General features: G+C 41.9%; 1 protein-coding gene across 1 annotated transcript in view; it reads right to left on the bottom strand.

Annotated features, from left to right (window-relative positions):
• The window catches only part of LHPP (phospholysine phosphohistidine inorganic pyrophosphate phosphatase), a gene marked incomplete at its 5' end in the record, with an annotated part of 179,937 nt that overhangs the window by 113,449 nt on the left and 40,653 nt on the right, over nt 1-25,835 (bottom strand). Inside the window, 3 exons of the mRNA XM_019502175.1 lie at nt 7,569-7,660; nt 19,340-19,432; nt 22,391-22,454. Coding sequence (XP_019357720.1) covers nt 7,569-7,660; nt 19,340-19,432; nt 22,391-22,454 — 249 coding nt within the window. The remainder of the gene's footprint in view (nt 1-7,568; nt 7,661-19,339; nt 19,433-22,390; nt 22,455-25,835) is intronic.

Raw genomic sequence — 25,835 nt, 5'->3', positions numbered from 1 at the left:
TCAGCTGTAAGTGGAACTAGCACATACCATGGGCATGTCAACATGAGACGCTATGTCACTGTAGTGACAAGCTACAGCAATGTAGCTCATTGCTACAGCGTGTAGCGTTGCTGGGGATGAACCATGATGCCACAGCTACTGCGCAGTAGGGTCAGAATAGACCCATGTGGTGCTGGGACTACACAGTGCCAGCAGTTACTGCACAGTTGAGCGCATGTGTAGATGCGCCCCTGCGCCCCCCCCCCCCCCCCGAGGAAAATGAGCATCTATTCCTTATTAATTTGCAAACACATTCCCCATAAAGCACTAGCTATAAAAATTCCACCCAGGTGCTCATAAAGCCTGTTATGAAGGGTCAGAGTCAGTAATACACCACCAAGCGTCTACACTGTGAAAATCCAGTGTCATTTTGCTCCCCAACTCCTAACATGCAATGCTGTGGAGATGCCCCAGCCTCCAGCGATATGGGTGACAGGCCAAAGCTTCACTATATCCAGCCCATACTTCTTGCTGCCCACATATATAATTAGCCAGAAACTTCATGAATATGAGGCTTCAAAATATAAAATATTTTCAGCTGTCTAGTCAGAATTCATCTGGTTCTCAAAACTTTTGCCCATTTTCAGATGGGCAGATATGTCTAAAAATTCAGCGGGAATCTCAGAAAACAATGAGATGATGTAAGGTGGCAAACTCCAATCAGGCCTGTCTCATCTCTTCTTTGTCTGAAATGCTCCCAATCACAGACCAAACTGTTTTTCTCTACAAGACAGATGACTGCATTTGAAAAGGGGTGACTGGCCAAGTTGGATAAAAAAATTGTAACCATTGCTTTATATTTCAATTTTACAGCTGATAAAAGTGGGTCTATCAGAGCATCTCTTGGACCAGGTACAAAACTGATGTACTTAGCCAACCAAACTCCTCCTTCCACAGCTTACAATACCAAGCTAACTTCAATCCAAAATAATTCCTCTCAGATAACCCCCTCCAATCTCAGTAAACAGAAATCATGACTACCTACTGTAGGTAGAACTCATTGCACTTTACAGATTGACCTATTCAGTCTCGTCTTTGCTTACTGGATAGGAGCCCCAGCATTGGGAGCTTGATATCCCATTCTATTACTATGCAGGGAGACAGGTCAGGTGCATTTGAGATGGAAGAAAGAGAACCAGAGGAAACTATGGATCTATCTGAGTACCACCCCGCAGTACACCGGAGGGTTTGAATCTGGGTATTTCATTGGGTGGGGATAAGAAAGATAGGTGCTTATGCTTGTGCAGTCTACACAACATTTTGGAAGCAATGGGCCTTCACATAAGTGACCTTCAGCCTTGACAATTATCCTAGGAGCTCTATAGACCTTGAGGCATCTACTGCTTTAAAAGGCTGAATCCCTACCTCCATTCCCCAGATCCAACCCTCTTTCTAAATTGTGACCTGGCCCCCATTAACATGGTGACTGAATAACAGAGCACAGTGTGCAACTAGTGTGATATATTAGTTCAAAACTCAGGTTCTTGTCCCCATTATGGCATTTTGCCCTGAGGTGAAATAACTATTTTTATTAAATAATGAAACTTTCAGGTATGTGATTTAACAAACAGGGTGTTCAAATACCGAGTTTTTCAGGGTAGTGGGGAAATGGCTTCTTAGCCTCATAAAGCAGCTAAAAGTCCTGTAGTCGTTACTATCCTCTAAAGCTTATAGAAAACTATAATCGTAGTTTGTAAGTTTGAAAAGGTGGACAGCAGTAACCTTGATTCCTCTTCCAATCTTGGTTACAGTTTGCAACTCCTGGCTTCCACGGTTAAACATGTTACTGACTGCAGATTTCAGAGTCCAGCAGGAGGTAAATCAGACTGACTCTTTTGAAATAAATGGATTCATACCAAAAGAAATTAGCTGGAACTCCAAGGTAAACATACATCAGAGGTACAACAGGAAATAGGGGGTATGAGAGAACCACTTCAGCATACCTAAACTTGCATACGTGAGACAACTTGTATGAACAGTTTAATTCCCATTATCTGCTATTGTGTTGGGAAACCTCCCTGGTTTCATTCATGTCCAAAATGCCTCTCATTTCTTGGTATACCAAGGAACACAATTCTTACAGCCTAACTCTTCCTATATTTTGTTGTTGGCCACTACTAGCCCTCTGGTACACAGATCACAGATGTAACGGGGGTTATTAGGGTTGTTGGCTGTAGCTGTGTTGGTCTAAGGCAGGGGTAGGCAATGTTTTTTGGTCGGAGTGGCAAAAACCCCCACAATGCCTACCTTGGAAGGTGCCGGAGTGCCGGCATGCCACAAAAACAAAATGAGGGCAGGGGGTACATAGCAGGATGCCCTACTTGTGCCCCCTGCCCCTACCCAAAGCCCCTGCCCCCCAGCCCTGCTGCCCCTTGCCCCCCAGCCCAGGCTCTGTGATTGGCAGCAGCTACCCAGAGCCTGGACCAGCTGCAGCCAGGAGGCTGCAAACAGCTGTGCCGGGCTCCGGAGCCCTGGCATCACCTCTGTACTGGCTTGTACACCCACACATCAGAGCGGGTGGTGGGGGAGCAGCCTGAGGCAGCGCAACCCTGGTATCTCCCCCGCTTCTCGCACAGAGGCGGTGACTGGTCTCCGGAGCCTGGCGCAGCTGTTTGTAGCCAGCTTGGGCTCTGAGCAGCTGCAGCAAGCAGTGGGCAGGCTGCAAACAGCTGTGCTGGGCTTCACAGTTCCAGCATCAGCTCCATGCTGGCAGCAACTGCACAGGCACCTCAGGGCCGGGTGCACTGCCCTGCTGTCTGCCCCAAGGTGCGTGCAGTTGCCGCCAGCATGGAGCTGATGCCAGAGCTATGGAGCCCGGCACAGCTGTTTGCAGCCTGCTCATTGTTTGCTGCAACTGCCTAGAGCACAGGCTGGCTACAAATAGCTGTGTCGGGCTCTGGAACCCAGTCATCGCCTCTGTGCCAGAAGCGGGGGAGATACCGGGGTTGTGCTGCCTCAGACTCCTCCCCCACCACTTGCTCTGATGTGTGGGTGCATGCGCCGGTATGGAGGTGATGCCAGGGCTCCAGGCTGCAACTGGCCCCGGCTCTGGGTAGCTGCTGCCAGCCACAGAGCCCAGGCTGCTTCCAGCAGGCAGATGGGACGCTGCAACCCCTGCTGGGAGCAGCCTGGGCTCCAGCAGCTACCCAGAGCTGGGGCTGACGATAGCGTGCCAAGCAAAATGGCCTCGCATACCATGCTCAGCAGGCATGCCAGGAGTTGCCGACCCCTGGTCTAAGGACATAGGGAGGCAAGGTTCCTTGGCTAGATGTGATATCGTGTATTAGACCAACTACATAGCTGGAAAAAAGTTCCTTGCAACCTTTCTGGTATAAACACCATTCATCAGACACAGGGAGAATTAATCCTCAAAGGAAGTTTACAAAACACCTTTCATAGATGAGCCTACGAACTTCACTTTATAAATTTATTGAATACAAAAAATCATGGACTTAAATATATACATTGGATTTATGGCACATTACAACCTGTCTGACATCCAATACAGGTAACCTGCTTCCAGCTGGCCATTCGCATTTCTTCACACATTTCCCTCCCTTTCCCCCTCCCCTCCTATCTCTACCCATTGTCTTCCAAACTTCCACTCATTTGCATTTTCACAGACCTGCTTGTTGTAAATTAGTCTCTTTTCTACCTTGGAGTACACATAACACTAGCAGTCTCCCATGCCTGACAAGGGTGTTTGTGTCCAAAAGCTTACAAAGATCTTGTTTCCAACTATCTAGTTGGTCTAATAAATGAAATCACATCTATTCAAAGAACCTTGCCTGCCTATGGGGGTTATCAGATACTCAAAAGGGGTTATCTTGTATTAGGTGAGCTTCAGAATTTTCATATCTGAAATCTCTGGAAACCCCATTATTATGACACCCAGCATCTACAGTGTAACTTAATCATGCAGCATTTATGCTTTACACTCACTTTACAAACTAGCCCTAGCTTCCATGGAGAGGCTGTTAGTCGCATCAAATACTGAAGTAAGTGTACTAATGGTGCCATCTAAAGGTACTTGAGTGTAGCACACAGCTCCTTGGGCAAGATGCATTATGTGTGTGCAGGTAAGGAAACTTTGACTAGTGCCAAACTATTCACTTTTAAACAGCACTAGGAGTTTGTCCTTCAGATAGTAACAAAATAATCTGCTCTTCTGTTATGTTTTACCTATTATTTTTTATTCTTTTAGATTTGTTCTTTTCAGTGCTCCACAATTCCTACTGTATTTTTTCCATGCATATTAAAACGGGAGTCCGTCATAAACCAAAGCTCCGTTCTCCTTCTGTATGAAGACATTGTATGATTTTTATTGATGCTTGCTAGGCACAGCAATGGAAATGACACCAGGTGTTTGATTCTGAAAGGGACGTAACCATATTTCATTGCCATATAATGGTATATGATTCTGGATGATAGAAAACATACATTTTAATGTGAAATTTAAATAGGAACAGAGGGAAATGGTCCTTTTTCTATCTAGAGCAATTGGGCATTCTATTATAGCTACAATTTATGTGGCTCATACTTCACAGAAGCAAATGCCTGTCTGATATATGAAAATACACTATTCCCACTCTCACTGCAGGCTTTTCAAAAGCCTGGATTAGTGCCTCCTGTGGCGTGTTGTGTGCATTTGAGCTGCTCAGCACTTTGTAGATGCTCAGCGGTAGGTCCTAATTTAGCTCTTCTTTCAGAACAGGTATCCCTAAAAATATGTCACACAGATGCCTGTATGCAAGACTTTGAAGGACTGCATGGTGATCTCTATCAATATTACTGGAAAATCAACTGTTAAAATAAAAGGACCCTTTGGAAAACTCCCATAGAAAAGTAATGGAATTGTAAAAATTATAGATAAATAAATCCAGTAGCAGAAAGCATTTACAGAAATATATTCAAATTGATAGATAGTTGATCATGAGATTTTACTTACTAATGCCAGTACCTGCCCATACAGCTGTATACCTGTCTATACAGCTACCTTACAAGACCCCTTCCCACATATTTGCTATTAATTGCCTGTAAGAGTCAAGACAGCAGGTCCTAATTTGGTTTCAAACTTTTGTGCCTGTTCTTCACTAATCCAAGTTAAACAGAGAAGAGACACATACTGACTTGAAAAGTAGCATGCTAATATAACGTATTTGTCTGCCTTCCTGACTGTCTCTCTTCTACAAAATTATCTCTGCCATTTTTCATTCATCTTGCTGCATCAGTATTTCCAAGTCAAGCATACAGTTAAACATGAAAATTTTCTCCAGTCACGGAAGTTGTATTTTTACAGCAGCTAGTAGAGTCGTCTGTGACTGGTAGTTCAAACAAACATCTAGAATGATGGACATTTGGAAAGGGCCCCTGTAATGATGTGACTATACCGCCAACAATTGACTCGAAATAAGCAAATGAACTACAGGCTTCAAACGGAGTTTCTTGCCAAAAATAAAAAAAAATAAAAATCCAAGCTATCTAACTGAGGGATAATCCTGTAGTGCTAACCTAGCTCACTTGGAGTTGGAGGCTCTCTGTGTTTTGAACAAGAAATACAGCAGCTTGCACAGGGGTTGGCAAAGTATGGTGCGCGGGCCAGATTCAATCCACCAGCTGATTGCTTCTGGCCCACAAGGGGGGGAGGGGGAGGCATGAGGTAATCTTCCCCTGCTGATCCAGTCTGGTCAGTCCCAGCCAGCATGCACAGCTTTCAACAGGGCTGTTCCCAGTGCGAATGCTGCTCAGCATCCTCGCCTCCAATGGCAGCTCCTCCTTCTGCTCCTGCTTTGCCACTCCAGGCTGGGAGGAAGGTTCAGCTGGGCGGCTCCTGCCCCAGTGTGCAGGGCTCTGGCTGTAGTTCCCAGATGCTTTCCACCCACTCTGCCTACCCAGCATGGGCGGCCAAGTGGGTGAAAGACAGCCAGGAGCTTCAGTTGGGCAGTTTCTGCCCCAGCGCACAGGGTCCTGCTCCAGCTCCCGGCTGCTTTCCACCCACTTTGCCAGTGGAGTGGGGGGAAGGCAGCTTGGACCTGGAGTTCGAGTCCCATGTGCTGGGACAGGAGCTGATTGGCTGAAGCTTCCTCCCCGCCTGGAGTGGCAGAGCAAGAGCAAGAGGAGGAGCTGCTGCAGGAAGGGAGGGGAGCCGCTGCTGGAGGCAGGGACAGCCCCGCTGGAAGCTGTGCACACTGGCTGGGGGCAGCCCCACCAGAAGCTGTGCCCTCCACTGCCTGGGTGAGTTCTGCTACCTGTACCCCCTGCCTCCTCCTCCATCCCCTAAACCCCAACTGGCTCCCAGGGCCTAGCACCCAGGCAGCATGTGCACATGTCCCCCCAACCCCCCATACATCCACTCCCACACACTCCTCCCCACACAGGGCAGGGGCTGCCCCACAAGCCCATCCCGTGATCCTGACCTCTCCTGCCTGTCTCACTCCTGAACACCGCTCCCTGTCTGGAGCATCATCCCACATAGGGAATTTTGGTGAGTTGCAGTGGGAGGGGGGAAGAGGGGATGCTGACGTGGCCCATTACAACTCATCAAAATTCCCTAAGTGGCTTCCAGGCCCAAATTATTGCCCACTCCTGAGCTAGAAGATTAGGCACCATTAAGTTTTTATAGCACTCACTAAGATGAAGCTGTGGTCTGGGGAACAAGGGGAGATTACCTTCCTCAATTTTAACTGGCCTTGGGGTGAGACTACAGCCCAAAATAATAAGGGCTACTGCTGCACTGTATGCTGTGGTTTAATTCAGCTGAGCAAACAGGGCATTCTCTTCTAGTAATACAGATGGAATGTGAGAAACATCCAAAATCCATTACTTACACCAAATGCAGAATGGTTTGTACAGCCAATCAAACATTTTCACTTAAAACAACACGTAAGGCAGAGTTTAATAAAGGAAATATAGGCAAGTATATATACTGGCAATGACTTAGCTTTCACACACACAACTTATATCCATGATCTGTGTAGTAGAAAATATGTTTTTTAAAATAACTAAATAAAATTGCCAGGTATAGACATTACACTTTCACCATATAAGTGATTGGAAACTGATCTATATCTGTAACAGAACAGAAGTTCAGCACACAGTACCTAGACAATGGGCCTGATTTCCAGACTCTGGCATTCACTTCTGTAAGTACAATTCTGTCTAATCTTCTTCTTTTTTTTTTTTTTTACGCATGGAAAATTCTATCACCCATCTGTGCAATATTCAGCAGCTCTGTAAGCACTTATACTGAAAAAAGACAGGTAAATTGATTGCAAAATTGTGCACCCATCAGTGATAGAAACCCCCACTTAAAAATCATGTCTGTTGTGCTCATTTTATAATACTGTTCTAAAACTCTATTGGGTTCAAGTCCTTAATTCCTCTTTTCTTTATAAATTAACATGCAGTAAGAAAACTGGAGCATAGTGTACTTTGGGAGTAAGGTTAATACAACAAATCATAATCTACATTTATAGTCCCCTCTTTCCAGGATCACAATATGGACTATAGAGTGTATAATGTGCACTGACCTGTACTTTCCTGTCCGTACTTGTAGAGCTCTCATGCCGCACTGCTGGGCACCTCCTACATCATTCACAATATCATCTCCAATCATGATGGCCTGTCATGGCAATGAAATACAGAAAAATAGTGTCAACTGAATTTTATTTCTGCCATACTTTATCTTCCCTGACATAATAAACTGCTTGATTTGATGTTTAATACTGCCATCAGACAAATTAAACAAGATAATATTGTCATTGTATTGATTAAAAGTCACCCTCTACCTTGAATATAATTCATCTCACACCTCTGTGAGCTATACAGCTGTGCTGTATACATCCACACAATTTAAAATCAATCAAAACACTCAAAATGATTTGGCACAGTACAAAAAATTCTGAAATTCGTGAGGTTAGTCCTACACTCTAAACAGCCATTCTTCCATGACTGATGGCAGTTAATATTCAATTTAAAACATTTCATTAAAATTTACACATTAAAGCCTGATCAAAATGTTTGCAAGTTTGTTCCAAAGATCAATGAAAATACAACTTAGTACAGTTTATGTCCCAATCATACTAAAAGCAATATGGAAATTTGTGAAGCCATGCATCTCAAGATACTCCAGTGCTATTTATTTTTGCATAACATTACATTTCCCATATGTAGCGAAAATAGATACTTTTCTCTGTTTCTTTGTTCCTTGTTTTAGTATTAACCCCTGCATTCTGTAATTTTCCACCCACATGGTACAGGATAGCCCACTATGTAAGTCTTATAGGTTGCTCACGTTTTGGTTTGAAATGACCAATCAAAATGTAACACGTCAACTGAAAAAAATGCTAGCTCAATAAAAGCCACGTGCGCTCTTTGTTTAGGGTCGGCACTGATTTGAGCAACAAGCTCCTCTGTCGGCCTGCTTGCAAGCAATAAAATAGAGTTGGACCCAGCCTGAAAGTGTGACTCTCTTCTAGAGGTGAATTGGACTAGCCTCCAGGGGATAAAATCAGCAATTTATGCAACACATACATGTGTAGCCATGTTTGTTATAATCAGTTACACTTTAGGCAAACAAAATATAAGAGCAAACAAAATAGAGCATGGAGGTCACAAGGCAAAATTTAACTGAGAAGTCTTCTATGGCAGTTTTCCAACCATCGGGACGCAGCCCAATACCAGGCTGCAAAGGCTTGGCTGCTGGGTCATCTGTCTGCTCAGGTTAAAGATGGGTGGTGGGGCAGCCCCAAGAGGGAGGCAGCCAGGTCCATGCTCCCCAGCTCACTCCCACTGTCAAGGCCATACCTGGCAAGGTGCTGCCCATACAGCAGGTCCTGGGGCCCACACTGGGCTGGGCAGGACCCCCGAGCCTTGCCTGTGGCTGGGAGCCAGGGGATGCAGGCAGCGGAAATGCCCAGGGTGGTGGGCGGGGACACGGCTCCCCTACTTGCTCCTAGGGAAGGCAGCAGAGCCCCTTCTTCCTGGGCAGCCCCAGATGGGTCTCCCAAGGCCACTGCCTGTGCAACTCCCTCCCCTGCAGGGTCCCCTGGTGTCTGCAGTTGCGGTGACCCAACCCGATCTGATCCTCACAAGACCTCCCCCCTCAGTGTAAAAATTAAATTTAAATATATCAATTAAATTGCTTCTATACCTGATCCACCAAAATTCTTTGAGGGTGTTTGCTGGTCCCTAGTATAAAAAGATTGGGAACCACTGTTCTATAGCCTGTTGATGGAATTTTGTCCAAGGTAATGTAGCTTTATACTATGAATACTCAATTAACAGTTTTCATATGGTGATCTCTGTTAAATCAGGCTACACTTATTCCAAATCAAAGCACAGGTATCAGTTTCCTCAACAAAGACCATCAGTGAGAAATATTAAGGTATTTACTATCAATCTGAAGAAAAAATATTAGATTTTTTTTGTCCTCAAATTTATAAAACAGCTGAGGGCTTTGCTCTCAAACTTTCAAAAAAAGAAAAACTCTGATCAGTTAAATAAAAGTTTGGTTTAAACTTCTCATTCACCACCCAAAATTTTCAGTGTATTCTGATAAATGAAGACCGTTTTCTTTACACGAGGATATCTAGACTTGGAAAATAAGTTGTGTGAATGTGTGTTAACTAACATGTTTTAGCTACTGGTTTTTAAATATGACTTTGCAACTAGTATATACAGGGTGAATAGTGCTTAAAAACTTACTACCCAGTTGCACAACTACAGTTACCTTAGCTGCAACTATGCTACTTTAGTTTTTTGCCTTGCAACTACCAGACTTCCAAAATGGCATATACTTCACAACTCTCTCCTATCATCACGGGCCTTGTCACACATTATATTTAAAACATGTCAACTGCACTTAAGCCAACGTATGCATATTCAAGCAGTAAAACACATGCTAAATGCCACTGTATTATAGCAAAGTTAGTACTTTCCCAAGGAGGAGTATCTTCAGATGGTATTAAGTCATACATGTTCACCTATATTAGGAGTGCTCTACAGAAATAGTATGAGCGGTCCTCCCAGCGCTGATGCAGTGCTGGGGTTGGGACTCGCAACCAGCCGTTTGTTCCCTGCACAGCCGGCTGCAGCCCTGTCCAGACCATAGTAAGCATTACCATGTGACTGCTCAGAACAAGCTCTAGCTTGCAGAAATGCTTACTACAATCTAAATAAAATATGTGCCAAGTGTCTTATGTGACAATGTGACAGGGCCCTAAAAACAGCCCTCATATTTAGCTAAAATGTACCTGTCTTCCACATAATTGCTGTTTTAGTAATTTTAACATCACAAATGTAGAGATGCCACATTGGGCTGATTTTTATACTATACAAATTGGTCTCATGTCTTAAGCTCTTTGTCCTACTCTTTTTCTTGTGTCCCTCACTATGAATCTGTATCCCATATGTGGGTCTTTCTAGGTTAAAAGGCATGTTTAAAAATGGACCAGGATTGTCTTAGCTGGCAATTGTGTTACTAAGAAGAGCATCAAGGGGACTACACTGAGCATGTACAGAAGGCAACTTAGCATTTTTCCAGCTGTGGTGGGCTGATAAATAGGCCCTTCTCAGAGAGGTCATGAGAATAAGTCACTAAGCCTAGAAATGGGGCTTGGCTTCTCTAGTAACCATGATCTAAGGCGAATTCTGACTTTCGTGGCTGGCTATAACTTCGTGAAAACAACATATAGAATCTTTGTATTTTAGGCAAGATTTCTAACTATTATTAAAACCGCTGCCTTATTTCTCTTTTCCTTGAAACATATCTTTTAAATATACCACATAACTAGACAGCAATACTGGCATTACGAGTGCCCAATAACAAGGGCCAAAAGGTTCTCAGCTCTACCCAGCCATGCCATTATCTCTGCTTGATCATAAAGGGCAGAAATGGAGAGTCACAAATCAATGCTGTGGAATATCTGGTTGTCTTGGCAGGTTGAGTACAATGCTGGAAAGGGTAAGATGCATTTCACAGATTCAAAGAGTTCAAGGATAGAAGAGAGAACACGATTTGCCCCTTAGTCTTCAGACCTTACAGATACTAAAAAGCATGGACCTACTTTATACTGTATAGCTAAAAAGGACTATTAGACCAACTAGTCTGACTTCCCATACATCACAAGCCATTACGTTTCACCCATTTATTGGGCCCATCAAATTGTGCTTGATTAAAATATAACTTGTATTGGCTAACAGAGGCATCCAGTTAAAGTTTGAGGACAGTAAGAGAGAGATTATCTAATACCTCCCTCAGCATTGTTTCCCAATTACCCTCACTCTTAAAAAGTACCTAATTTCTCATTTGAATTTCTCTGTCCTCGTCTGACATCTACTGGGGTTCTTATTATGCTTTTGTCTCCTAAATAAAAGACTCTTAATACCCAAAGTTTTTCCCAAACCTGGAACTAATACATTGTAATCAAGTGTACAATGCTGTGTAGTCTTTTCAAAAAGTTTCTCCATGGTTCTTTCAGCATAAAGCATTTTCTCTAGCCTTAACATTGGTCATCAGGTTTCTTTCCACATCTCCAGCATTTTCACATCCTTTTAAGATGCTGACACTAGAACTGTGTTTAGTATCCCAGCACCAGTTTCGCCAATGCTGTACAGAGGCAAAAATCACTTCTAAGTAAAAGCAGCTTATTTTGATGTAGAACATAGTCATATCACACCTTGCTTTAATGAACTATGGTACCGTCTTGTGTTGAACCATGACTGAAAATACCTTATCCTGACTGCATTGTCAGTCACATGACCATATTATAATATGCCATGTTGCTAAGTTCTTTGCCTACAAGATTTTGATCCTTTGAATGGCTTGTGCAATATGGGACAGGACTCTCTTGTGAAATTCAGATTTCATGACCACTTAGTACTCAGGGCAGAAGTGATACTTCTTCACCCTTAACTAACCATACTGTGCTAAGGGACAGGGCTGCAGCTTCCTCCAGGTCTTCTACACCAGTAGACTTCACATAGTGTACACACTTCAATACCAAGGACTAAGTTGAGGGTTGTTCTGTCACCCCTTCATTGATATTTAAATCTGCCTTTTAAGATGCAACATCTGTTGATTCAGATGGAAAACAGAGGCCAAGTCCTCAGTAAGCAACAGTGTCTGCTGAATCCTATATTGTGGCCAAGTTGTATGCCCACAGGACACTGTAAAATCATAAAGGGCAAGCTGGTGACACCCCTTTAACAGCAAGTTGCAGTTTGAGCCTCCATGCTTTCTCACCAGCAGTGAAGTATCAAGGAAGGGCATCAGGACGAAGGAAGTGGCTACCTTATGGTAGGAAGGGGAATACCCTTCTACAGTGTCACCAGGGAAAATGCCAGGGAGTCAAACAGCCCTATCCAACTGGCTAACAGCTCTGCCATATACACACAGAGCTACACATGCAGTTGAGAAAAGGGGCAAGAACAGAGCCCCCAGTTTCTCCTGAAATCATCTCTCAGCCATGGACATGGGCTTCAGGGGCCTTTAATTTAGCCCCTTCATTAAACTCTTCTCTACTCACAAATAGTCCTGTTCCCCAGGACTATTTGTGCCTAAGGTCAATCCTTGGCTCCTGCCAGGGGAAGAGAAAGGAGGGAGGATCCAGTTAGTGAAGGCAGATAATGAGATCGGGCTCCCATTCTCTTGTGTATGTCAGCAGGATTCTTCTGCTCTGGCCCGAGCACCTGTAGGATATGGAAGAACTTCCCTTCCTCCAGGGCAGCTGACTGTGTAGCCTGAGACTTTGGTCCCATTAGAGAACATGAGTTCAGAAGGCAACACAATCTCTCTAGTTTTTGCAGGCCTGCAAGAGTTTGCAAAAGAGAAACCACCATGTTGGTTTACTGAGAGATCCAAGTGCTAGCTGAGAAACGTGCTCACCAGCAGTGTATTATATTCTGTATAGACAAGTTTTCATGCAAGAAGACAGTCAGCTCTGAAACTGCAGCTGCGCATGAGCAGTGATGCCTATCCAGACCAGCTTGTGGCATACGCATACAAAAATGTACTCCAACCCTTGGGGATTTCACAGATTTACTATCGGTGAAGGGCAATAATCACTAAAGGAGGAGCAATTATTCCCAAATCATTTAGGATTTAAAAAATCATTGGCAAGAAGATAGAGGTCAAGAGGTGTACTGTCAAGGGAAATAAAAAAACTCTACCTGTCAAACCTAGGTTTAACTTCCTCTCTGACTGCAATATGGTAAGAAGAGAGAGAGAGAGATATAAAACGGAAAGGTCACATACCCACTGAAAGCAAGAATTAGAAGATCCCAGTTTGTGCTCACATTTTACACAGGGAACACAAGCCATTCCTGTGTTCAATTAGAGTATGGAAATTATTTTCTTTAATCAACAGAAATGTACTAAAACTATCAAAATACCTCCTGAGTTTTAAGCTGAGTCTACAGAAGAAAGAGGTTATAGATGTATTTTATATTTCTTTAAAAAAGTCTTTAAAATTTCACTACAGCTGGACAGCTCAAGATGATTAGCCAAATATAAAAAAATAAAATAAAAATAAAATAAAATATATACTACAAGTCATAGCTTTTTACAGCTGAGGTGCTGGTTCAAACCCAGTTTAGATCAGTAATGACCAGAAACAGTTACCATGAGATGGCAGCTTGGGAATTTATAAGGAATGAATTGGGACTACAATTTAACTCCTGGTGTTCAAATGTTTGGCCATCACAACTGGGAATTTTTTTGGCAGTTTCAAGAGATAGGCAGAGAACAAAAAGAACGTATGGACTAAAATATCCTCTCACCTGCAAAAGTAGTCACTACTAGTTAAGCTTATAGTAGGGGGTAGATGGGTACTTGCTTTCACTATAGCTTCTCTGAGCAGAGTTTTACACTTCTAGTGTTGCCAAACAAGCAGTAAATTTACAGAAAAGTATTTTAAAGGAGAAGAAATTAGATATCTAAAAAATAAATGACTAATCTAAACTCTCTTCACATCTATCTACCTATCTATAAATAATTTTGATGTTACAATATGATAATTATTCCCAAGCTCACATATAGTAATATGAAAATCTGAAGAGCAAGGAGGAGCAAATGAATGAGATGCCACAGTAATAACTATGTTAATTTCTGTAGAATATTTAATGTGGTGAAACCTCCTAGAATAAACAAGTATTTATGCATAAGCAGATTTCCACCACAAGCTTAAAAGCCCTAATCTTGTTAAAAATGACTGGGATACACAGCAACAACAGTTTATAAGTAAAGTCTTAACTGATATATTAAAATCCTTTGCAAGAGAAACTTGTTGTATTTACTCTACTCCTCCTCCCTCAATCTGATAGATAACTTTATAGGCTTTAAGACCTCCTTTTATTTTTAATGATGTTTATATTTGGGACCAATTGTCTGAGCAGACATCAGACATACAAAGGGTGTCAGATATGGACTCTGACCTGGAAGAAATTATACACCAAGGCAGATGAGACAGAAAGAAATACTCTAAGAGCCCCAAGGGTAGTTAGGTTTGAATAAGCTTTCAATGGGAGTTGAAACTCGAAAGTTCACTTGGTCACTTAACCCCTATTTGTTCCACTGAAAGTCTCCTGCCCCCATTCCCAAATGACTGAAGTGGAATGCCAAATACAGAAATAAGCACCCCTTCTTACTCCTGGTGTGACCTCCCTGTGCATTTATGCCCCACTGAGTCACACTTGTGATTTGTAGGTAACAGACTTGAAAATTTGTTGCTAAGTACCAGTAGTTTATGCACTCTGGTCTGACCCACCATAATTCCCATTAAAACAGAACACTTTGCTATGGATAGAACTTTTAATGGTTATATAAAAATACTGGAACCTTAACATTATTTAGGTTTTATTGTAAAGCTGTAAAAATCATCCACTGTTACAGCAGCCTTAAAACATATGAATTAGGTATTTCAGTAACCTTTAAGGTATGTTATTCTTTGTCGTATTGCTGAATCATAAGAAGAATCTGGTTACCTCTAAGAGGTTTAAATTTCTAATCTATTAAAGTAATACCAGCAATCTGTTATTTCTAGGCCACTGAGGAAAGGTTAAAATGAAAATTGGACTTTAGGGAGTTCCTTCTATTCCAAGTGCAGGCTGAAAACATCTCAGCAGTAGAAGGCAGTCAGGGTCTCAGTAAGAAGCTGTTATCAAGGGAAATGACTGGTGATAACTTTATTGATTAAAGCAGCTTGAGAAATTTAAGCTTTGCCTGTGTCTGGCATTACTGTAGTGAGACAGCTTTATTTTAAAAAGATATTTTCATTAAAAATAAGGTAATATAAAATTGTAATATGTTTTATACAACGTAGCTCATCTACAGTGATTTAATGATTGTGTGAAACTGCTGCTATGACTTTTAAATGCAAGCCAAAAGTAGAATAAATTATAAAATGCTCACAAATAAAGACATAAGCAATTAGGCTGGTCCTTATTTTGCTATCATGAGTAGAGATGTAGACCATGGTCAGGACACAGAAAAATATGACATGAAAGGTAATTAAGAAGCCAAAAGTACTGCATGAACTGGGTCTTTTACTGTATGCACACAACGCATCTAAAAAATATGTGGAAAGTCTATGAGGGTTACAAGGTCAAGTTCTTTGGGACATGTCAGTTAAAGTTGTCCACACTGCCACTATTTAGTCCCCTTGTACATATGTATTTATCAGTTTTTGATTACAAAAGCATAAACTTTTTTCTATAGTGAAAAGTGTCAAATGACTCTTAACACAGGGGACACTATTAGTGCTATCTATAATATAATCTTTCTCCTATGTAGGACAATTTCTCTCCATACATGTATATAGGATACCAACTATAAAAGACCAAATGCCCTATATTTTTATTTTGGAAATATATATATACTTATTGACAACATTTTTCAACACAGTATACGTTAACCAAATTAAAAAATAATATAGTCACTAACCTGATTATGAAAATTTGCTGAATGCAGAATGCATGGGCTATGTAGTACACACTGTTTATTTTTCTACTATTCGGGGCCTGATACAAAGCCAAGTGAAGTCAATGGAAGCCTTTCCATTGACTCTAATGAACAGTGAATTAGGCCTGAAATGAGAAAGCTTGTGCCAGCTTGCTAATGGAAGTCAGTCATTTGCCTGAACTTTGTTCTCAGAAACAAGGCTACTGACGCATACTATTCCCCAGTTTCTGAAGGCAACCGACATACAGAAATGTAACATCACAAACTGATGAACTCCTGGCAATCCTAAAGCCATTTCAGAATGCTCTCAATATTCTACGAGTCTGGCAAAAGTCAAGGACAACAGCAGCCCGGTTAAGATTTCACAGGAAAAGACTGGGTAACCCTATTTTGCAGAAACAGCAAAGAAAGAAAACAGCCAAAAAAGATCTCTTTCTTTCTGAACTTAGTCCAAGAGCTGTTTCTTTTTGCTTTCCTATTTACCAGAATTCGGGCTGAGCTCTTTTGATAGCCACTTTTTCCTCAAATACCATTTTTTTCTAAAATGGCTTTTTGGTACACTGGTGTTGCAAGCAGGATTAACAGATGGATGAATAACTGGTGTAGCTGTACCTGAAATATGGTGCTCAGGTCTAGCTACTGTGGCATAAGAAAGATATTGACAGGAAAGAGTGCACCACCACAAATAGTTAGTGTGGTGAGAGACTGCATTATAATAGATTACAAGAGTGAAACCTGTATATCTTTAAGAGACAAACTGCAAAGAGATAAAGTAACAATCTACAAATAACTAAAGACCTCAAGGAGGGAGAGAAACATTTTGGTGTGATCCACGGGGCAAAATTAGGTGTAATTAGGTGATGTTTGAAAGGGAAACTTTAGGCTGAATCCCAGGAAAAGCTTCCTGACAGGGAGATCAATTAGGCTGTGAATATTCTCCTTAGTGTACTGGTAGGAACCCTGCTGCTTGGTATACAGGGTCTTCATAAAGTCCTTGTGCACTTTTAAACTTTAATAGCTTAAATTGTAGATACGATAGAAACAATCTGTAAAAGGCATTTAAAAGCAAATTTATTAAAGTTTAAGGACAACTAGAGTACACAATGCTAGACTTGAACATAACCACCATCCATCATGATACAATCCTCAATCCGATTTTCCAACTCCTTGAAAACGTTTCTCAGTTGCTCTTGAGTTACTACACTAATTGCATTGGCAATCCTAGCCCTAAGTTCCACCAAAGAACGTGGGTTTGACAAGTAAACTACACTTTTAACACGTCCCCATAAGAAGTACAACGGTGACAGGTCAGGTGAATAGGGTGGCCAAGCAATTGGTCTACCTCTGCCTATCCACTTCTCTGGAAAAACATCATTTAGGAACTGTTGTACATTCAGAGCGTAGTGGCATGAAGCTCCATCTTATTTAAGAATAAATTTGTTATTATTTATGAAGTCTATCATTGTGTACTCCAGATGTCCTAAAACATTACTAAATTTGCTTTTAAACGCCGTTTACAGATTGTTTCAATCATACCTACAACCTAAGTTATTAAAATTTACAAGTGCACAAGGACTTTATGAAGACCCTGTATTTAAAACCAGCCTGGACAAAATGCCTAAGATGAAGAACCATCCTGCGCTAGGAGGGGGATGGATTCGGATGGCTTGGTAAGTCTTACTTTATTATAGGATGGAGAGAGAGAAAAAAGTCAAATGCATGCTGAATTACAGAACTATTATTTCACCTCTAAGTTCTAGGGACCACACAAACTGCTGCAATTTAACTCTTGTTGTTTATGATGTCACCAAAACGTTTGGATGGAATAATTACTTTATAATGCACAGATGTGTGTTATTCATTCCATATTCATCCTAAGGCTGCATGTGGCATAACCAATCGATAAAGAGAACCCAAGCACATCTATAGAATTACAGAGGGAAAAAATGGGCCATCCTAATAATCTGGAGATAGCACACTACCAAGGATGGTTTCTGGAGAGCACCAGGAGCCCAAACATAACATAAGAGGACATTTTTTTAAAAAGCAAGTGTTTCTTATTTTTCTATATCTTACTTCTAAGCTTCCAGAGCAACGTGGCGTGTGTAGTTTTTCAAGTACTATACATATATAATAATAATAAAAATATGGCTGTTTCCATCATGCTGGACCTTTAACTTGCCAGTCATCTGGGGCAGCTGTCATTTTGTGAAGTCAGTATGACAAAGTATCTTACACAAAATACGCATCTAAGGCTTTTCTCACGTGCATTTTTCTCCTTTAACCAAAAACTAAAGGAACTCACAATGTAAGACTATACAGCTATTCATGTATGCCAAAATGTAACAAGCAACATGCAAGACTAAACACTAAACAGCAACCAGGTATCAATAGTTTGGATAGGAAAAAAAAGGTTACCTCTGGGGGCCATATTTCAATAGCTATATCAATACATTTGTTTGTATGCTGTGTGAGGGATTCTTCTACTGGTAATGGTAATCTAGCAGAATATTCACATACTAGTGTGAGAAATTATGAGATTAAAAAAAGATATGTTACAAAAAGCAACCACTATCAAGTATGGTTAGGTATAGACTTAATTGTGCAGAATACAGATACAACAAATGCAGGAACATATCTGATTTTTCTGACAAACATCTGTGGTAATTCAGTAACAAGAAAATGATTTTCACAGTTTAATTTTGCTTGCAAGGCCAAGAGTCTCTCCCTTCCTACTGAAATACTATCATCTGGCAGAGAAAAGGAAATGAGGGGGTGAGGAAAGGGAAGAAGAGCAGGAGAAAATGGGGAAAAGAGGGACACTTGAAGAATATGATACAGGGCAAAGGCAGGAAAAGGAATGTAGCAAGGAGGAAATAAAAGAAAAGCAAAAAGGATCACACCAAAAAAAACAACAACACAGAAACAATTTTGAAATATGTTGCTGCCCATTCCAGGGGCTGAATTTCCTCCATTGTGATACTATAAGGCTGTATTACTTAGTGGGCAAAAGATACCCAGCAGGTCACCACAATCTGGTCAGGTTCCTCTCTAGTTAGCAAAAATAGTTTGGGGGGAAGGTATATTTTTGTCCCATAAATTATTTTTAAACACTACTTGTTAGATTTTTTTAAAATTTCATGAGAACAAATTTCTAGGTGATGTGAATACTTCCCTGCAACATGCAATGTAACATCGTGGAACAGCCGCTGAACACGACAGTGTGGGCCCAAACCTGGGGTCCATGTTCCATCAATCCCTCTATTAGGTTCAATGAAAAATAAGGAACCAGTGCCAATAACTGAACAGCAAATCCAATGATTATTGAACAAGGACTCTTACCTGCTGAGGTTCAACTCCCATTTCTGCTAAGGCTGACTGGAAAAACATTTTTGATGGCTTTCCCACTACCTCGGCTTGAATATCGCAGGCATACTGAAAAATAAAGGACAGAAATAGGACTGCATATTAGAAAAGGATTTGTTCAACCCCACAACCTCAGGAGATGGTATAAAATGTATGTGATTATTGATTGATGCCCTTAAGTAATGCAATAGATTAGTAGATGAAGATGACTAGCAGAAGGGCGATTGCTTTCTGTAAGGAGGAATATACTCCTGAAACATCTAGAGCAAAGGTAGACAACACTTTGGTTGGAGTGCTGAAAAAATCACGGTGTCTACCTTGTAAGGTGCCAGGTGCCGGCATGCCAGAAAAACAAAATCGGGGTGGAGGATACATGGCAGGGCACGCTGCATATTAATATATTTAATAATAAATGTTGCTTTTTTTTTATTACAGTAAAAATCAGGTTTTCTAAATTATATTTAGAAACCTGATGACAATAAATAAAACTTCATATATTACCTTTCTTGTTGTGTATTCTTTTTTTGTTAAGCATGTTGTGATGAGAGAGAGAAAAAGAAGAGAAAGAGGGAAAGAGAAAAAGAGAAGATAGAGAAAAAGAAAGACAAGAAAAGAAAAAGGAAAAAAGAGAGAGAAAAAAGACAAGAGTAAAAAGGAGAGAAAGAGAAAGAAAAAGGAGAGAGAAGAGAAGAAATAGAAAAAAGGAGAGAGAAAAAAGAAAAGAAAGAAAAAGAAGAGGGAAAGAGGAGAGAAAAAAGAAAAAGAAAGAAAGAAAGCAAAAAGAAAGAAAAAAAAAGAAAAGAGGACAGAGAACAGAAGAAGAAAACAAGGAGAGAGAGAAAGAAAGAGAAAAAAGGAAAAAGATAGGGACCTACCAATTTCCTGGCAGAACAGTTAATCTTGCAGGTTCCCCCGTGTGCCCCTCTGCTGCTGATTGGTGGAGGGGTCACGCTTGCAGCTTGCTCCTGATTCGCAGGGAGGCAAAAACTGCAGTTTTAAACTTTACACCATTTTTGAATCCCTGTTGCTGATGGGCTGAGGGGCTCCGGCAGCTCCGCTGCATGCTGCTGACCAGCAGAGAGGCAAAATCAGCACCATGTTTAAAACCGTGGTTTTTGCTTCCCTGATGATTCATGAGGGAAACACCTGCAGTTGCTGCGGGGGAACGAGGGAGGTTGTTACATAGTTTTATCCCCATTTAGCAAGCAACCCCAGGCTGGCAGCAGAGGCAGGGGGAAGTGATGGGGCTGGGCTCTGCTGTGGATATCGTGAGTCGGAGGGTGGAAGGGGCTGGGACCGGGGGGCTCATGCCCTGCTCAGCTGTGCCCTGCTCGGCAGCTGGCCCCAGGGGTGGGCAGGGGCAGCAACAGCCAGAGCGCACATGGCTCTGCCTGCCCGCTGCATTGCTTCCCGAGTGCCCAAGCCACGATGCTGTGCCACCGGGCAGGCAGGCTGCCAGCTGCCCCAGCACTCCTGGCATGGAAACCTAGCAGGGTTAATGCCAGTGGAGTTTGCCACTGTGGCCAGTGGGCTCCAGAAAGGGAGGCATCCCCTACCCCAAGCAGTGAAGGCTCCCAATCTGAGAGGGTACAGGTCTTCCACGCCTGCCCGCACACAAGCTCCCCTGCTACAAGCGCCACCTCCCCAAGGCAGACAGCTCTCTCCACCCCCAGCCAGCCCGCCCTGCTTACAGTCCACAGGAACTGTACCTTGTTCTCAATTCATCAGGGAAGTGAAAACCATGGTTTATAACATGGTGCCTTTTTTGCCTCTTTGCTGGTCAGCAGCAAGCAACAGGGCTGTCAGGCCCCTCGGTCAACCAGTGGTGGGAAGACAAAAATGGCGCCAAGTTTAAAACTGCAGTTTTCGCCTCCCTGCCCACCAGGAGCAAGCTGCAAGCACAACCCCTCCACAAATCAGTGGCGGGGGGGGGGGGGGGGGGCGGCACACGTGGGGGAACCTGCAAGATTAAAGGTGTTGCCATACACTCCACTTCTGCCATGAATTTGGTAGGTCCCTAGAAAAAAAGAAAGAGTGGGGAAGGGAAAGGGGAGGAAGAAACTCTGAGGACGGCTGCCAGAGCCCAGCTGCCCCCCACCCCCAACAATGCAGGCATGCGGGCGAGCGGTGTGGGCACTGGGTACACAAGGTAGTGCCCGCCGTTGCCACTTTCCCTCCCCCTCCCTGCCCCCCAAGTGTCGCAGCAGGCACCGAGGGCAGAGTCAGGAGTACACAGGCTGCCCCCGGCCCCGTGTCTGAGTTTGTGATTGAAACCAAATGTCAAGGTTTAACAGTTTTTTGACCCACTTCACCTCTTTTTAAAGGTTCATAGATTTGGTTTGGGCTTGAAAGCTTGTTCAGCTGGGGTTACGTACCCATGCTTTAAAAAATAAAACTTTTCTAGCTAACAGGAAGCCTGTCTCGTCTATTATGGGTGGGCAAACTCAAAAGCTACACAGACATGAGTGAGTCCCCCCGCATCTCGACACTTAGCCTGCCTTCCTGTTAGGTTCCAATCCTGCAATGCTTTAACCACATGCCTGTCTTCCATACAAGTAATCCTACTATGATTCATGTGATTAGTGGCATGCTTAAACTTAGGCATTCACTTAAGTGTCTTGCTTTTGGGTGTTAAGGCCAATGCTGTAGTCATAATGCCAAGACTTGCTTATAGCAACCCCCAAAATTGGGTGGGATAGCTAAGTGCCGCCATCACTATAATTATTTCAAACCCATTTCTCATTTTATTCTTCTATTGGAGCTTTTAGCGTTGACTCCTTTTTCAACAGTCTTGCCTTAACATACACAAACCCAATACTATCTAAGTTCATGCTGGAACTTTTAGATACACAATATAGGGGAACAAGGAAAAATAACCAGACATCCTTAGTCTGAAGCAACTAAGTTTAATTTGTGGAAATTTCCTTTCCCCAGGATGAATAATTATAGAAAAGAACTTATAGTTATACCAGTTATTTTTTAACAAGGTGCATAGAGCAAGTAAGCATAATTCATGCTATAAAATACCTCTAAAGCCTTCATGTACACTCCAACATCAAGTTTCAGACCATCAGTTTCTTTATAATAGCGTCTGGAAATGAAAGTGATAAAGTTCCAATGAAATAAAAGTGTTGGCAACTGAACATAAAGAAACTATATTTTATTATTTCTGTGCCTATATAGATGTCCATATGGCTGTAACAAAAGGTAAGTCATCAGAAATTCTAGACCCTTAATTTAACACATGGACATTAAGAACAGACTCTGTGAAATGATGCTGTGCACTAACCAGACAGCAGATCAAATGCAGATCTGACATACAGGACACATTTTCACTGAATTTGGCCCCAGGTTTCTGCTTCTAAACAGGCGACCACTGAACACCCTCACAAAGGACGACAGCTGAAATTGTATGACAACAACCTCTTACATACCTCTTACATAAACAGAACCCAAGTATTATTTCAAGGGTAACCTTCCACATTCCTTCACCCCAGCCAGAAAATAAGTATTATACCTAGATGCAAGCTATTTTACTGTACTAACAAAATACTGAATGGTTCAAAGTAACATGACCAGTTTTTAAAGGGCTTTTTTGGACATTTTTCTTATAAATACATTAGGAGACAAAAGTCCAAAATATTTTTCTTATAAATTCATAAGGAGATGAAAGACCAAAATATTAGGACTGACTTAAACAGAGTTATACAGAAATTACCACTCGTGAGCACATCAGCTGATTTATTATAAATGCTTAGTCTGTCTGCTCCTACCATGTAGCAAATTAAGTTACTTTGTGGCAACTTAACACTTTAATTAAGGGGCAAGCTGCCCAGGTTTAACTTCACTTAGTGCGGCATAGGAGTATGGAGATGAAACAGTTACAGTAAATTTAGATGAACCACAGTCAATTCTTTCACCCCTTTAAATGGGTATAATTGTTTGTCCATCAACACTTTCTGCCTAGTTTGTTTGATTTAAAACTAAGATTTTCTGAAATCAGGATTTCAAATAATACAGAAGACAATTTTGATTTTAAAATGTAAAGAGTAATTACATGAGATGTTGCACTGGTTCCTCCTCCCAATAAAAAGTTTTGACATTTAAATTCAATAAGCGGATCTATTGAGAGTATTCTCTATAAGGAAAATGACACACACCTAATATACATCCAGGAGATATAGAATGATAACAATCATTTAACACAGCCATTAATAAATGGAAATTTATATTTATTTGTATATCAGAGTCGCTAATAAATTGCTAGCAGAGAACTAGAAATAATGAGTATTGGTTAATACTGTTCTTGGTTATTCTGTTAATGGACAAATCAGTCCATAAGATTGTTCCAATAGTCAGCTCAACATACACAGAGGCATTTTTCAAAACTTCTTGTTGAAAAAAGTGGGGTAGTTTTCTCAGGCTTTTCATGTCTACACTGACATCCTTTGAAAGTGTTCCTTCTAACCACCTGGGGTCTTTTTCTGCTACATATGTATCTGTATTTACACACAACTTCATGCCATCTCACACAGACTATACAAAATTAATCTTCACCGTAATAAAGGCACAAGATCATAGCTTTTTTATTCAAAAGTTATATGAGAAATGGGAGAAAACTTACATTTGTGTGCTGTTTTTAGAAATTATTTAGATACTCTCCTACAGTAGAGCAGATTATGTGCATGGCTGTTTATGGAGGAGTACAGCGTGCTCAGCGGATACTTTCTTTTATTGCTAACACTTGATGGGAGCATTAATGAAGATATTTCAGGACAGGAGCCATATTAAAATGCACTAATTGCTCATATTTCAGTGGTTTTCTGTAATTTCTTATATTACCATTCCTTAACTTCTGAAACCAGACATCAGGGCCAGGAAGAATATTATTCAACTAATTCAATTAAATTCTGTTTGTTTAAACTAGCAGTGGACATGACTTCAAACAGTTTTGCCTAGTTGGCTTGGTTTAAAATTACATTTTTCTGACATTGGCATCAAATGCAAGACAGTGGACAACTTTAATGTGCGCTGCCCAGGTGTCAGTTATTAGCTTGCATGGCTCTCTAAAGCAGCAAGGCTGGGTCACCTCCCAAACACACAGAGCAGTTTTGATTAGCAGGGGCCAGTTTGTAGCATGTTTCAATGATGCAATACTAGAATAGTTCCAAGTGGGTGCTCCAAAACTCTCACCCATGACGGAAAGCTTTTACAGTGATACTACTATCCAGAAACTCTCCTCTGACCTCAGGACCTACTGTTAAATTAATTTCTGTTCCTCATTTTACATCTCTAAATACATAAATGGTTAGCACCAGACATTCTGTTGCATTTGTTTTGTGCCTGAAAATCTAACGCCTGTTGCAAAATAATCCCATTGTCCTTCATTTATCAATTGGAATGCACACTGCAGGAGATACGTGAGATTGTGCCATTTCAGCCCCTCCTCTAATTAATAACAAACACTTCATATAAGTATTCTGTTGTTATTATTACTTCATGCTGTTCATAGAATCATAGAAAGTTAGGGTTGGAAGGGACCTCAGGAGGTCATCTAGTCCAACCCCCTGCTCATAGCAGGACCATCCCCAATTACATCATTCCAGCCAGAGCTTTGTGGAATCAGGTCTTAAAAGCCTCCAAGAATGGGAATTCCACCACCTCTCCAGGTAACCTGTTCCAGTGTTTTACTACCTTCCTAGTGAGAAAGTTTTTCCTAATATCCAACCCAAACCTCCCTTGGTGCAACTAGAGACCGTCGCTTCTTGTTCCGTCATCTGCCACCAGTGAGAACAGTCCAGCTCCATCCTCTTTGGAACCCCCCTTCATGTAGTTGAAGACTGCTATCAAATCCCCCAGCAGTCGTCTCTTCTGCAGACTAAGTAAGTCCAGTTCCATCAGCCTTTTCTCAGAAGTCATGTGCCCCAGTCCCTGAACCATTTTCACTGCCCTCTGCTAGACTCTTTCCAACTTGTCCACATCCTTTCTCTAGTGGGAGAAGCAAAACTGGACACAGCACTCCAGATGTGGCCTCAACAGTGGCAGAACAGAGGGGAATAATTACTCTCGATCTGTTGACAACGCTCCTACTACTGCAGCTCAATATGTCATTAGCCTTCCTGGCAACAAGGGAACAATGTTGACTCATATCCAGTTTACTGTCCACTGTAACCTCCAGGTCCTTTTCTGCAGGACTGCTGCTTAGTAGGGCTGTGCAAAGCTTCAGTCGCTGATTCAATTCAGCTGCCAAATCTCTCAATCTGAATCAAATCCGGAGACCCATTAAAAGCTCCAAATTCAATCTGAAGCTTCTGAATCAATTGGAAATTTGGAGAGATTTGGAGATTCAGATCAGCCACGGGGAGACAGGCACAGCTGGGTGGCTGCAGGTTCTTCTGCGCTCTGGCTGTGCCTGCCTCTCCCTGGGTGGGGGGAGCCGCCGGAGAAGCCCCCATGGCTGCCCTGCCCAGCC

Source organism: Gavialis gangeticus, unplaced genomic scaffold, assembly GCF_001723915.1.
Source record: "Gavialis gangeticus isolate Ggan-Ray unplaced genomic scaffold, GavGan_comp1, whole genome shotgun sequence".
NCBI classification, from domain to species: domain Eukaryota; kingdom Metazoa; phylum Chordata; order Crocodylia; family Gavialidae; genus Gavialis; species Gavialis gangeticus.
This window is presented reverse-complemented; position numbering and strand designations above follow the sequence as displayed.